We start from the raw sequence: 14,918 nt of genomic DNA, 5'->3' as shown, positions 1-14,918 counted from the left end.
TGTTGGAGCCAAATTCAGCTTGATGTTGATTTCATACATTCTTATTTGTTATTAGTATGTGGATGTGAATGGGAGAGAGAGTGTGTGCATGTGTGCCTATGGGAGAATGGATGGCCATGGATGTGTTTACCCACCTAGAGGAGACCAGAGAGTCTAACTCCATCTGGCTGAGGAAGTTGAAAATGGAGCCCAAGGAGGAAGGCTTAAGAACCAGCTGTCACAGCATCTGAGTGTGGCTGAGGAAGGCAAACAGTTTTTTGACCATGTGGCTGCATCAAGGAACTAGGCCTTCTTAAAAACTCTTTAGTGTAAATCTTTTTTATTGTATTTCAATTTATCTGTAATTCATCAACAATAAATGGTCATTGGAATGATGGATCCACTTCTACTCCTCATCTTTCATCTGCATGTGTCAAAACTGAATCCAACTCAGCCATCAGTAGTCAAGCAGCAGACTAAAGGGGTTTGCTGAAATTACTATTGCAGTTGGATCGAAGCGAGTTTCAAGGAGGATCTTTGGATTTGTTGGGTTTTCTGTGTATCATATTGTCGACTCTTAGCCTCAACCATTAAGTTAGTCATTTTAGTTTGTTTTATATATAGCACATTGTAGAGGCTTTAACTTATTATTTGAACTAATTGGGCATTTTTACATAATTAATAATATTGTGGACTCATTATTTAAAATTGTAGAGTAAGTTCTTAACCTACTTAATTCTCGACTAGAAAATACTTTGACTCATTTGCTGTTGTTTTAAATGTGCTGTATGACGACACAATGACATCCTACTAAATCACACAGATGACCTATGTGGTGATAAAAAGAAGAAATAAACAGCACAAGATCTTTATCAAAACAGCAGAAACTGCAGCACAGCTTCACCTGTTTTATACATTTCTGGTGTGAACATTTGCAGAGGTGTATCAGCTACTACTAGTAAAACCACGTGTGTGTTGCTTCAAAACATAATAATGTTGGTTATGTCTTTGATCTCCGACAGAGATATTCTTGCTGGGGTTCTTCAATTACATTCATTAAATGTGTAAATGTTCATCTGTTTAAATACATTCAAAACATTTCATGAAGCAATCATGGAGCTGCACATATTTTATTACAACTTTATTTCACGTGCACATCTCTGCTGCAGTGACACTCTGTTGTGTTCTACTGTCACAATATCTCAGTATCTTGTTGCCTCCTTTTACCTGAAAGACAGCAGAACTCAAGCTGTGTAGATTCCAGCAGTATGTTCACACCTGAACAGCCATGTTCTCTCAGCAGGATGTGAAAATGTTCCAAACAGCTTCATAATATCTCAAATCACTGCTCTGCTGATGAAAGATGTCATGATATCAGAAATGTAGCAGTCTGTACTAACACCATATCCATCCAGATATTCAGTTTGGTTCTTCTGCCTGCTCCACCACCACCACAGTCCAGACTCCATCTGGTCTAATCATCAAGACTTACATAATTCCACACAATTGTTGTTGAGGCACAGACTAAAGGTGCTTTAAATTTCAGACTTCTACTTTTAACTTGTACCAATTCTTACAGGGCTTCTGCAGATATCAACCAATCAAATTTAATGCTTTTTAAAGCCATTTTAATGCTATACTGTAAAAAACTTAATACCACGACCATGAACTCAACAAATTACACGGGTATGTTTTTTGTTTTTAAAGGTGATTTTTTTTTTTTTATTTGCAAACTGTCACCTACATTTCACTATTTCTGAATCCGGAAACCACCCCTGACCACCCATGGGCTGTCGTCACTCTCTGAAATCCACGTTTTCTAGCCATTTTTGCTGGAATTTGTGTTTCCCCATTTGACAGCTCTCCTCCACCTGGTCCAGCCTGCCGTCCACTTTAACTCTCCTGTTGTCTTCATTTAAGGGCACCAAAAAATATAGTTTTTTTGTCAGCAAAAAAAAAATCCCCATATTTCAGAAAATTTGCAAAACCTTTCAGAAGAAAATGACAATTCCTGAAAAGTTTCCCTTAAAGGATTTTTTTTAAAAACCCAAATTCAGCAAGAAAATTCTTGTAAATATTTTCAAAAAATGAGTAAAAATCTTCCAAAAAATCCTAAAAATATCTAAAGTGATTACATATATATCAGTTAAACTTCTAATATTTTCTTTAAACGCATTTTTCTTAACATTTTTTTCCCGCCAAAAAAAATGTTCAAAAATCTTCCAAAAATGTTGAAAATGCGGATATCATAAGTTTCACTGCGGAAAAAATATTTTTTGCCACATTTTCAAACTTTAAAACGGGTCAGTTTGACCCACCGGACAGCATGAGGGTTAAAAATATGCAGTTGTTGGCAATTGTAGCCCACCGGCTGGAACAACTATCGCAACGGTTCAGCATATTTCCGCATACGCACATATCTGACAAATCGCAGTCTATAATTATACATTATTTTATTGTCAAATATTTGCTTGAAAACTGCAGAAAGAATTTTTAATGCCACTGAGAATCAAATTTAATGATTTTTAATGCCATTTCAGGCCTTGATTTTCGCTAAATCAAATTAATGACTATTAATGCTTTTCAATGCCCTGCAGAAACCCTGTCTTCAATGTTGTTTCAAGCTTAGTTCTGACATCATGTTTTCCACAGATGTTTCAGGATCATGACTTCTGACCTGTGTGGATTCTCATGTGGATTTTCAAACTAGCAGTATAACGGAAACTTTTTCCACAGGTTCCACAAGAATACGGCTTCTCACCTGTGTGACGTCTCAAGTGGACAGTCAAAGAGCCCCGTTCAGTGAACCTTTTTCCACAGGTGTTACAAACATACGGCTTCTCACCTGTGTGACGTCTCAAGTGGACAGTCAAAGAGCCCCGTTCAATGAACCTTTTTCCACAGGTGTTACAAACATACGGCTTCTCACCTGTGTGATGTCTCAAGTGGACAGTCAAAGAGCCCCGTTGAGTGAAGCTTTTTCCACATGTACTACAAGAATACGGCTTCTCACCCGTATGACACCTCATGTGGGCAGTCAAATTGGAACTTTTATCAAAGCTTTTTCCACAGGTTCCACAAGAAAACAGCTTTCGCATTTTGTCAATTGCCATGTGCCTATTATGTGTTGATGAGTCAGAAAACCTTGTTCCACAGGTGATAACACACGGCTTCCGACCTGTGTGACATCTCATGTGGGCAGTTATGTGACATAAGTGTTTTCCACAGATTTCACAAGAATATGGCTTCTCACCTGTGTGGGTTCTGTGATGTCTCTTTAAATCTGACTTACACCTAAAAGCTTTTCCACAGACATCGCATGTGAGACACTTTTTTGCCTTGTCATTATCACACTGTCTCTCTGACGTTGGAGCATTGTCTACATCATTACTGTGACTGCTGGTACTGTGATGTCTTGGCTTCAGCTTGATACATCTAGTTGATCCTGAGTCTACATCCTTGCTTCCTTCCTGATCTGGGGTCTCAGCTGCACAAGAGATGTGAAACAGGAGCTGATCAGTATTTGGTTGTGGTTCACTGTGATCACTTTCCTCATAAGCAGGAGTCACAACAAAGGTATCAGTCTCCTGTTTCAATCCAAGTTGCTCTTCCTCCTGACTAGAGCAGAGTTCCTCCTGTTCCTTTTTAATTTGCGGAAACGCTGGGTTTGATTGGTCCAGACTGGTGCAGAGCTTCTCCTGTTCCATTTTAATGTGAGGAAGCTCTGAGTTTGACTGGTTCCGAATGGTGTTGAGCTCCTCCTGCTCATCTTTAATCTTTGGAGGCTCTGAGTCATCATGGTTTCTCTCCTGGTCATGGGGCTGATGGTCAATGAGAGTCTTCTCATTCTCACAGACATAAGACTGTGGGAGCTCTGGAGGGACAAAGGGACAAGAGATAATGTTTACTACTGTGATGATGGGAGAACACACATCTGTCACTTTGTCCAGGACTGGCTGTCTCCAACAAATTCAGCTTAATAGTCAAATGTCTGACGCAAAAATAATTTTATGGTTTATAAATGAAGTCTGAGAGCCATGACACAGCAGCAGGAATGATACAAGCATCTCCAAATGACTGGACATTTCTATGAACGTGTGATTCCACAGTGGATAAAGGATCACAAAGAATCTAATGGCAAACACCACTGGGTACTTTTTTACACACCACAAAGACATGTTTGATGTGTATCCAGTAAAATCTGTCTGATAAAAGCTGCTGTCCTTTTCATCCTTCATTTGGACTTTAATGTTATTCTTATTTTACTGTTGGTGACTGTACTGTTGATCTGACTCATGAGTGAAATCCAATATGTTAATAGTGGGATCCAGTTGAACACATTACTTCTATACTCTCTAACTCTGTACGTGCATTTTCTTTAGATCATGAATCATCTCTATACATGGAATTATGCCTCTGGACTGAAATGATGGAATGACTGAGTCCTCTGTCACAGTTTTATTATTAACTGTTTGATAACAATGCAGTTGGTGTCAGTGTGGAGTAGTTCAGATAAACACTTCCAGCACCTCTGAACAGGCAACTTTAGTTCTTGGTTCCAGGGTCAATCAACACAACGATCACCATTTTAAAACTCCACACAACATCAACTAACAGACACCATATTATGAACCCATTCTCTCTTTCTCACAATGTGTCTCAGTTCACCGTTAACTATTCACCTGAACACTTCATGATGTTCTACATGGTATAATTGGAATTCTTCACCATCAAAACACATACACACCTATGGATTGTAAGGGGATGTGTGGTTTCCAGATGACATCCAGCAGTCTGCGCTGACGATCGATCTCCTCCTGGTACTGGACGATAGTTTTTTCAAACTCTGTGAATATTTCTCCAGCAGCAGCAGTTAGTCTGTCCCTGATCAACTCTCTCATATAATCAACTGGAGACATCGTTACTTTAATGCTCTAATATTTCTCAATGATACTATAATACAGCCGTTTTATAGCTCAGTCCACACAGCAGTAAAGCTAACTCTCCTCACACTTCTTTGTTTAAATCCGCCGGGTGTCACACTGTGAAGTTCCGGCAGAAACTTAAGTAATTTTCTTCCTCCTTGAATTAGGCAGACTACACGCATCACTGGCGTATTGCTGCCACCTACTGGATGTTATTCATAGTCCTGAGAGAATCCTCTATATTTTCTCGTACAGTGCTGCGGTTATGAGAAAGTTCAGAAGTTTCTTCATATTTGTCCACTCCTGCATGTAAAGTAGAAAGCAAAGATTAAAAACAGTTCGTCCAGCTGCTCCTCGTCTCTAATGTTTCTTCTGTTGGAATGAGTAGAGTTTACACTTAAGGAGAGCATTTCTCAGTTTCTAGTTCACCACACTCATAGATTCCATCTCTGTGCTTCCCAATCAAAGCCAGTCCACTTTTCAGACTGCAGTGTCTGAGTCGTAGCCAGGTTTGAACAATTGAATTTCTTCTTGCGCCACTTAAGTGCCGTCTTACTTTTCCCACTTTACTTTGAATAGCAAAATCAGTCCCCCTCTTCTTTCCTTTTTCCCAAACCCTCTGCCACATTTCTTTGATGAATTAGTTAATGAGAGAGTCATTATCTGATTTCCCATGTGGAAAATCAAATTCTATTCTTTCCTCCTTGGTTGCTCTTTGTGCCAATCTATCTGCTTCCTCATTGCCCTCCACACACATATGTGCTGGAACCCAAACAAAACCCACCTCACACCCTGCTCTGTGAATTTGAAACAGTGCTTGAAATATTTCTAATAGAATATCCTGTCTGGATTTGACGTTAGCTTCTTTATTGATGTTAACATGGCTGATGAATCGCTACATATGACTGATTTGACCAGTTTGTTGTCCATCATCCACCAAAGTGCCAATATGATCCCCGATATCTCTGCAATGAATACTGTCATGCCATCTGGAATCTATAAACCCTTTACTTTGAGGAAGGCAAACAGTTTTTTGACCATGTGGCTGCATCAAGGAACTAGGCCTTCTTAAAAACTCTTTAGTGTAAATCTTTTTTATTCTGTAACAATTTATTGAGAATTCATTAACAACAAATGCAATAAATGGTCATTGGGACGACTGGATCCACTTCTACTCCTCATCTTTCATCTGCATGTGTCAAAACTAAATACAACTAAGCCATCAGTAGTAGTCAAGCAGCAGACTAAAGGGGTTTGCTGAAATTACTATTACAGTTGGACTGAAGCTAGTTTCATGGAGGATCCTTGGATTTGTTGGGTTTTCTGTGTATAATATTGTTGGCTCTTAGCCTCAACAATTAAATCTGTCACTTTAGCTTGTCTTTTATACAACATATTATCGGAGCTTTAACTTAATATTTGAATTAGACGGGCACTTTTATATAATTAATAATACTGTGGACTCATTTAAAATTGTTCGGTAAATTCTTAACATACTTAATTCTCTACTGGAAAATACTTTGACTCATTTGCTGTTGTTTTAAATGTGCTGAATGAGGACACAATGACATCCTACTAACAAATCAAACAGATGACCTAGGTGGTGATAAAAGATCTTGATCAAAACAGCACAAACTGCAACACAGCTTCACCTGTTTTTTAACATTTCTGGTGTTAACATTTGCAGAAGTGTATCAGCTGCTACTAGTAAAACCACGTATGCGTTGCCTCAAAACATAATAATGTTGGTTGTGTCTTTGATATCTGACTCGGAAATATTCTTGCTGGGGTTCTTCAGTGTTACACTCATTATTAAGCAACGCGTAAATGTTCATCTGTTTAAATACATTCGAAGCATTTCATGAAGCAGTCATGGAGCTGCATGTTTTATTACAACTTTATTTCACGTGCACATCTCTGCTGCAGTGACACTCTGTTGTGTTCTACTGTCACAATGTCTCAGTATCTTGTTGCCTCCTTTTACTTGAAAGACAGCAGAACCCAAGCTGTGTAGATTCCAGCAGTATGTTCACACCTGAACAGCCATGTTCTTTCAGCAGGATGTGAAAATGTTCCAAACAGCTTCATAATATCTCAAATCACTGCTCTGCTGATGAAGGATGTCATGATAGCAGAAATATAGCAGTCTGTACTAACACCATATCCATCCAGATATTCAGTTTGGTTCTTCTGACTGCTCCACCACCACCACAGTCCAGACTCCATCTGGTCTAATCATCAAGGACTGCTTACATACTTTCTCACAATTGTTGTTGAAGCACAGTCTAAAGGTGCTTTAAATTTCAGGGAGCTACTTTTAACCTGTATCAATTCTTACATGTTGTTTCAAGCTTAGTTCTGATGCTAAGTTTTCCACAGATGTTTCAGGATCACGACTTCTCACCTGTGTGGATTCTCATGTGGTCAGTCAAATGGGAACGCTGAATGAAGCTTTTTCCACAGGTTCCACAAGAATACGACTTTCCCATTTTGTGAATTTTCATGTGCTTGTTATGTGCTGATGAGTGAGAAAATCTTTTTCCACAGGTGTTACAAACATATGGCTTCTCACCTGTGTGAAATCTCATGTGGGTAGTCACATTGGTCTGTTGACTGAATCTTTTTCCGCAGGTGTTACAAGCATACGGCTTCTCACCTGTGTGACATCTCATGTGGGCAGTCACAGTGCACCGTTGACTGAAGCTTTTTCCACATGTACCACAAGAATACGGCTTCTCACCTGTGTGACTTCTCATGTGGGCAGCCAAATTGGAAGGTTGAATGAAACTTTTTCCACATGTACCACAAGAATACGGCTTCTCACCGGTGTGACATCTCATGTGGACAGTCAAACTGGTTTGTCGACTGAAGCTTTTTCCACAGGTTACACAAGAATATGGCTTCTCACCTGTGTGGGTTCTGTGATGTGTGATTAACTCTGACTTATACTTACAAGCTCTTCCACAAATATCACATATTAGGGATTTTTTTGCCTTGTCATTGTCACACTGTCTCTCTGACGTTGGAGCACTGTCTACATCATTACTTTGACTGCTGGTACTGTGATGTCTTGGCTTCAGCTTGACATGTCTAGTTGATCCTGAGTCTACATCCTTGCTTCCTTCCTGATCTGGGCTCTCAGCTGCACAAGAGATGTGAAACAGGAGCTGATCAGTGTTTGATTTTGGTTCACTGTGGTCACTTTCCTCATCATCAGGAGTCATCACAATGGTATCAGTCTCCTGTTTCAATCCAAGTTGCTCTTCCTCCTGACTGCAGCAGAGTTCCTCCGGTTCCTTTTTAATTTGTGGAAACACTGGGTATGATTGGCCCAGACTGGTGCAGAGTTCATCCTGTTCCTTTTTCATGTGAGCAAGCTCTGAGTTTGACTGGTTCCGTTTGGTGCAGAATTCTTCCTGTTCTCTTTTAATTCGAGAAATCTCTGGGTTTGATTGGTCCACACTGGTGCAGAGTTCCTCCTGCTCATCTTTAATCAGTGGAGGCTCTGGGTCATCATGGTCCACCATGGAGTTTCTCTCCTGGTCATGGGGCTGATGGTCAATGAGAGTCTTCTCATTCTCACAGACATAAGACTGTGGGAGCTCTGGAGAGACAAAGGGACAAAAGATAGTGGTTACTACTGTGATGATGGGAGAACACACATCTGTCACTTTGTCCAGGACTGGCTGTCTCCAACAAATTCAGCTCAAGAGTCAAATGTTTGATGCAAAAAGAATTTCATGGTTTAAAAATGAAGTCTGAGAGCCACGACACAGCAGCAGGAATGATACAAGCATCTACAAATGACTGGACATTTCTATGAACACATTGTTTCACAGTGGACATACGATCACAAAGAATCTAATGGCAAACACAATTGGGTACTTTTCTGCACACCACAAAGACATGTTTGATGTGGATCCATTAAAATCTGTCTGAACAAAGCTGCTGTTATTTTAAGCCTTCAAACCTGTCAGGACATTTGGATTTTAATGTTATTCTTATTTTACTGTTGTTTACTGTACTGCTGATTTGACTCATCAGTGAAATCCAATATGTTAATAGTGGGATGCAGTTGAAAACACAAGAAGAAGATAGAGGATCAGCTGCTGCAGAATAATGTCAGCGGGGTCTGGAGGGGCCTGAACACCATCTCTGGCCACAAAGACCCCAAGACTGAACTGAAACAGGACCAGAAATGGATGAATGACCTGAACACCTTCTTTAACCCTTTGATGCATAGACCACATTAGGAGATACCCATTTTCCATTGGTTTTGGGTCACTTTTGACCCATGTTATGCGTCAAAGGGTTAACAGGTTTAACCAGCCACCCACCCCTCCCCCAGCCCAGTCCACCCTGCAGCAGCCACCACTGCATCTGTCTGCACCCCCTGCTGACTGCACCACCCCCACTGCATCCCCCCTCTTTACTGCTCCACCACAGCTCTCCTACCATCACACCTCCCCTCCACCCACAAGGCCCCACACTCACAACCATGTCCTGCGTGGTCCAGGTGCCCAAGATCTCACACCACAAGGACTTCAACCACTACAGGCCGGCGGCACTGACACCCCACCTGATGAAGACCCTGGAGAGGTTGGTCCTTTATCATCTGCGACCCCTGGTGAGCTCATCATTGGACCCGCTGTAGTTCGCCTACCAGCCCAGCATCGGGGTCGATGATGCAGTGATCTACCTTCTGCACAGATGCCTTTCTCATCTGGAGAAGATGAAGAGCACTGTGAGAATCACGTTTTATGATTTCTCCAATGCCTTCAAAACCATCAAGTCTGCACTTCTGGGGGACAAACTGGAGCAGACAGGAGTAGACTCTCACCTCACAGTGTGGCTGCTGGATTACCTCACCAACCAGCCACAGTTTGTGAAGGCAGGGGACTGTGTGTCCGACACTGTGGTCTGCAGTACGGGGACCATACAGGGGACTGTCCTTGTCCTCTTTCTTTTCATCCTCTACACTGAAGACTTCTCCCATCACACCACAAACTACCATCTTCAGAAGTTCTCTGACGACTCCACCATCGTTGGCCTCATCACGGATGGAGATGAGAAGTACAGAGAACTTAGCTGGGACTTTGTGGACTGGTGCCTACTGAACTGCCTACACATCAACATGGTGAAAACCAAGGAGCTGGTGGTGGACTTTAGCAGGAACAGACACACTTCTCCTTCACCAGTGAACATCCAGGGAACAGACATTGAGATTGTGGATTCTTACAGGTACCTGGGTGTTCATTTGAACCATAAACTGGACTGGACTGCTAACACCAACACACTCCTTAAGAAAAGTCAGAGCAGACTCCACCTACTCAGAAAACTGAGGTCCTTCGGGGTGCAGGGAGCACTTCTGAGGACCTTTTATGATTCTGTGGTGGCATCAGCCATCCTGTATGGGGAGGTCTGCTGGAGCAGCAGCATCACGGCTGCAGACAGGAAGAGACTGAATAAACTGGTTAAGAAAGCTAGCTCTGTCCTGGGCTTCCCCCTTGATACTGTGGAGGTGTTGGGAGACAGAAGGATGATGACAAATCTGTTGTCTATCATGGAGGACACCTCCCACCCCCTGCAGGAAACAGTAACATCACTGGGCAGCTCCTTCAGTGACAGACTGCTTCACCCACAGTGTCTGAAGGAGAGATACTGCAGGTCCTTCCTTCCTGCTGCAGTCAGACTTTACAATCAAGCTCCCAGTAGTTCAGCTCAGCCACTAACTGTGCAATAAAAATGTATAGAAGGACACTGTGCAATTTCAAAGACATCTTCCTGTAAACATTTATATTTCTTCTAGAAGGACAAAATGACAATGTCTGTGCACTGTGTGCTGCTCTTTTTCTTTTCTTGCACAATTTCTTGTATTGGCTGCTGTAACACTGAAAATCTTCCCGCTGCAGGGATCTATCTATCTATCTATCTATCTATCTATCTATCTATCTATCTATCTATCTATCTATCTATCTATCTCATTACTTCTATACTCTCTAACTCGGTATGTGCAGCACTTCCTTTAGATCATGAATCATCTCAATACATGGAATTATGCCTCTGGACTGAAATGATGGAATGACTGAGTCCTCTGTCACAGTTTTATTATTAACTGTTTGACAACACAATGCAGTTGGTGTCAGTGTGGAGTAGTTCAGATAAACACTTCCAGCATCTCTGAACAGGCAACTTTAGTTCTTGGTTCCAGGGTCAATCAACACAACGATCACCATTTTAAAACTACACACAACATCAACTAACAGACACTATATTATGAACCCATTCTCTCTTTCTCACAATGTGTCTCAGTTCACCGTTAACTATTCACCTGAACACTTCATGATGTTCGACATGGTATAATTGGAATTCTTCACCATCAAAACACATACACACCTATGGATTGTAAGGGGATGTGTGGTTTCCAGATGACATCCAGCAGTCTGCGCTGACGATCGATCTCCTCCTGGTACTGGACGATGGATTTTTCAAACTCTGTGAATATTTCTCCAGCAGCAGCAGTTAGTCTGTCCCTGATCAACTCTCTCAGATACTCAACTGAAAACATCGTTACTTTAATGCTCTAATATTTCTCACTCATACTATAATACAGCCGTTTTATAGCTCAGGCCACACAGCAGTAAAGCTAACTCTGCTCATGCTTCTTTGTTTAAATCCGCCGGGTGTCACACTGTGAAGGTCCGGCAGAAACACTAAGTAACTTTCTTCTTCCTCCTTGAATTAGGCAGACTAGACGCATCACTGGCGTATTGCTGCCACCTACTGGATGTAATTCATAGTCATTAGAGAATCCTCTATTTTCTGATAGTCTTGTGGTTATTAGAAAGTTCAGAAGTTTCTTCATATTTGTCCACTCCTGCATGTAAAGAAGAAAGCAAAGATTAAAAATAGTTCATCCAGCTGCTCCTAGACTCCCATGTTTATTCTGTTCTTTCCTCCTTGGTTGCTCTTTGTGCCTATCTGCTTCCTCATTGCCCTCCACACCCATATGTGCTGGAACCCAAATAAAACCCACCTCATACTCTGCTCTGTGAATTTGAAACAGTGCTTGAAATATTTCTAATAGAATATCGGGTTTGAATTTGAAGTTAGCTTTTTTTTGATTGATGTTAACACGGCTGATGAATCGCTGCATATGACTGACTTGACCAGTTCTTGACCATGTTCTTCTGATGAAGGAAGTCATTGCTGTGATTAGAGTGGGTGTCATTATGTCCAGGCAATGATAATTGATCTCCAGGGCCCTAATGGCTCTTTGGGCGCCTTAATCATAGGGGGACTCTTCAAGATGGGGCATATCCTTGGATTTCAACACTAGAGGAGGTTTTGGTGGGGACACAGCCTGCCATGGGAGACATTAAGAGACTTTTGGCTAATCTCCTTGGAGTTCCTGCGATGGAGGAGATCCTACAACAAGCGGGTCTTAATAGACATGTGGCAACTGCTGTGAATGATCCAGAATTGTTTGCTGCAAGTAGAGGTCGGATGTGGAGAGCGTGGAGAGATACGTTCCCAACAAACATACAGTCCCTGACAAAAGTCTTGTCACTTATCCATTTTGTAGAAACAACAGCTTATAACCTGACTTTTAATTAATCCACTGGTTTTAGAAATGGCTCATATGAAAGCTAAAACGCTCCCAAATTATGTTTAATATACTAAAATAAATTTGCTTCACTGAAGAAAGATTGATCATTTGATTGACACAGAAAGGTCAGATTTTGGCAAGACAAAAGTTTTGTCGCCTACAGAGAGTAATGTGAAAATTGAACAAATAATTTACTTCAAATACTAAAATATGTTGCATAACATCAGTGAATTAAGTAGTGGTGCTGTGAGATCCATATTTAATGTCTTGTATGACTTCCATGAGCTTGAAGGGCTGCATCCATGCAGTTCGGCAATGATTCATATAATTTATTGATATAGTCATCAGGAATAGCAAAGAAAGTAGTCTTACATGTCTCCCAGAGTTCATCAAGATTCTTTGGTTTCACCTCCCACGCTTCCTCTTTCATTCTACCCCAGACATGCTCAATGATGTTCATGTCTGGTGACTGGACTGGCCAGTCCTGGAGCACCTTGATCTTCTTCGCCTTGAGGAACTTTGATGTAGAGATGGAAGTATGCAATGGAGCACCATCCTGTTGCAAAATTTGACCCCTTTTATGGTTGGGAATGTAAGAGGTAGCTAATATTTCTTGATATTGTAGTATCTGATCTGAGACATGTAGTAGTTGATATGTTAGTAGAATGGAATCTGTTTTGTCTGTTCTATTAGCTGACCAGCAACTTGTGGGAAAACATATGTTTCCTTTTTCCCTACGTAAACAGGTAGTCTCTGACAGGAAATATAGGTCTTTCTGGTTTGGTTCTGGGAATGTTTATGTTTAACAGGCTGAGGTAATGTTTATGCAGGGGTCCCCCATCCAGATAGTGATGGATGGGCCCTACAGAGTCGAAGGGATATCCTGTGTCCTGTTTTTACCAAGTTTTCTAACAGAGACTAGATGTTGTGACCTCATACGTCACCAACGGGTATAAAATGACCACCAGCCCTTTGTTGAAGTGGGATTTTCACACTGGCTCTGAAGTCTCCATGGCACCTGAACAGATGCTGTCTTTATTATATAAAAAAATCATATTATGTAAAAGTAACAGTGTCAACAGACGTTTTCTTCAACATCTGCACATCCTTGAGGTCTAAGAGAAACTACGACAAAAAAGTGGCGACGAGGATGGGATCGGTTTGTGGTCTCCTTTGAGATCACCGACAGCTCCAGCGCACTCTCACACCGCTTCAAAGAAAAAAGAAAAAGGACCGGTCAGAGAGAAGTGAGTATGTTTCTCTCACAATGTGGGGTGCTGGTTAGTGCATGGAAGCTGGGGGTGTTTGGCTGCACTGTAACGGATCATGCGTGCATATTCCAGGATGTGTTGAGGTTTTGAATAGCGTTCGGTCTAAATTGGGGGGTTTATTGTGCATAGATAGAGTTGAGGTTAGAGTTTAAAGAAAAAGAGTTTATAGAGTTAAAGAGAGAAAAAAGTATAGAGAGAAAAGACTTTAGAAGTAAAGAGAAATGATGCTGCAGCAATAGAGTAGAGAAGAGAAATAGAAGTTGAAGAGAGATAAATGTTGAAGTTTAAGAGGTAAATGTAGAATAGCAGAACTAGTAACGATGAAGCAAGCTAAATAACCATGCAAGATTAATGAGACTGGCCCACATCTTCTTAACGGTAAGACGTGTAAATTAGACGCTTTAAGTGAAAGTTGGCTTTTGAGTAGTTGAATTGGTGCTTAGAAACAAAAGAGGACAGAGTAGATTTTACCTTTGGGGCCCAGAGGTCAATTGGCAAAATGAAAATATAGAGATGAAGAGATGAAATGAAGAGAGAATAAGTGAAAAAGAGGAAAAGAGGCCTAAAGGAAGATAGAGTTTTAGAGGAAAATAAAGGGCTCAAGGAACCGATGAAAAAGAGGAATGAGGAAAATGAGGGAAGCCGTAGATTTGGACAAAGCCCTCTGGGAGGCAGGTAGCACTGGCCACAAACCCTGTTATGTGAATAGCCTACATGTAACAGGTCAGTTCATAGAACTGGAGATGTAGATGATAAAATGTAAATGTTCCAGCTCGAGTTCCCACTGAGACGTCCAGTGTCTGAAGCAACAATCATTGAATCTCTACATTCTCAAAGTAGCAGAAATTTAGATGATAAGAGAAAGAGAGAAAGTTAAAGGAGTGGCTTAAGCATGCTTTTAGGATTTGTATGAATGACTTGACGCTGGGATTGGATGCTGAGAGTGTTGCGGATGAGGTTGAGTAGGCCTATGTGTTTTATTTTGTGAGTTTGATTTGTTTGATAGTGTGTTGAATGTGTGTGCTTTATTCTGTGAGTTTGGCTGTGTCTGTGTGTCTGTGTCTGGAGTGGCTGTTCCAGCCCCTCCCTCCTCCCTGCTCTGTGTGTGAGTCTGTGTGTGTGTGTGTGTGATGC

The 14,918-nt window shown here is 41.2% G+C and overlaps 2 protein-coding genes across 2 annotated transcripts; both read right to left on the bottom strand.

Annotated features, from left to right (window-relative positions):
• Positions 1-358: 358 nt before the first annotated feature.
• On the bottom strand, positions 359-6,607 carry LOC129347278 (zinc finger protein 391-like). Its single transcript, XM_055011178.1, has 2 exons — positions 4,727-6,607; positions 359-3,853 (listed from the first exon to the last, which is right to left on the bottom strand). Exons 1-2 carry the CDS (start codon positions 4,896-4,898, stop codon positions 2,643-2,645), a joined length of 1,383 nt encoding a protein of 460 aa, XP_054867153.1. The 5' UTR covers positions 4,899-6,607; the 3' UTR covers positions 359-2,642.
• Positions 6,608-6,761: 154 nt separating this feature from the next.
• Positions 6,762-11,600, bottom strand: LOC111578591 (zinc finger protein 578-like). The gene is made up of 3 exons (XM_055011177.1): positions 11,301-11,600; positions 9,484-9,627; positions 6,762-8,508 (listed from the first exon to the last, which is right to left on the bottom strand). The coding sequence occupies exons 1-3, from the start codon at positions 11,470-11,472 to the stop codon at positions 7,295-7,297; spliced, it is 1,530 nt and encodes a 509-aa protein (XP_054867152.1). The 5' UTR covers positions 11,473-11,600; the 3' UTR covers positions 6,762-7,294.
• Between the last annotated feature and the right edge of the window lie 3,318 nt (positions 11,601-14,918).

The sequence above is a fragment of the Amphiprion ocellaris genome, chromosome 6 (assembly GCF_022539595.1).
Source record: "Amphiprion ocellaris isolate individual 3 ecotype Okinawa chromosome 6, ASM2253959v1, whole genome shotgun sequence".
Classification (NCBI taxonomy): domain Eukaryota; kingdom Metazoa; phylum Chordata; class Actinopteri; family Pomacentridae; genus Amphiprion; species Amphiprion ocellaris.
Note: the sequence above shows the minus strand (reverse complement) of the source record. Positions and strands in the feature narration are given on the sequence as shown.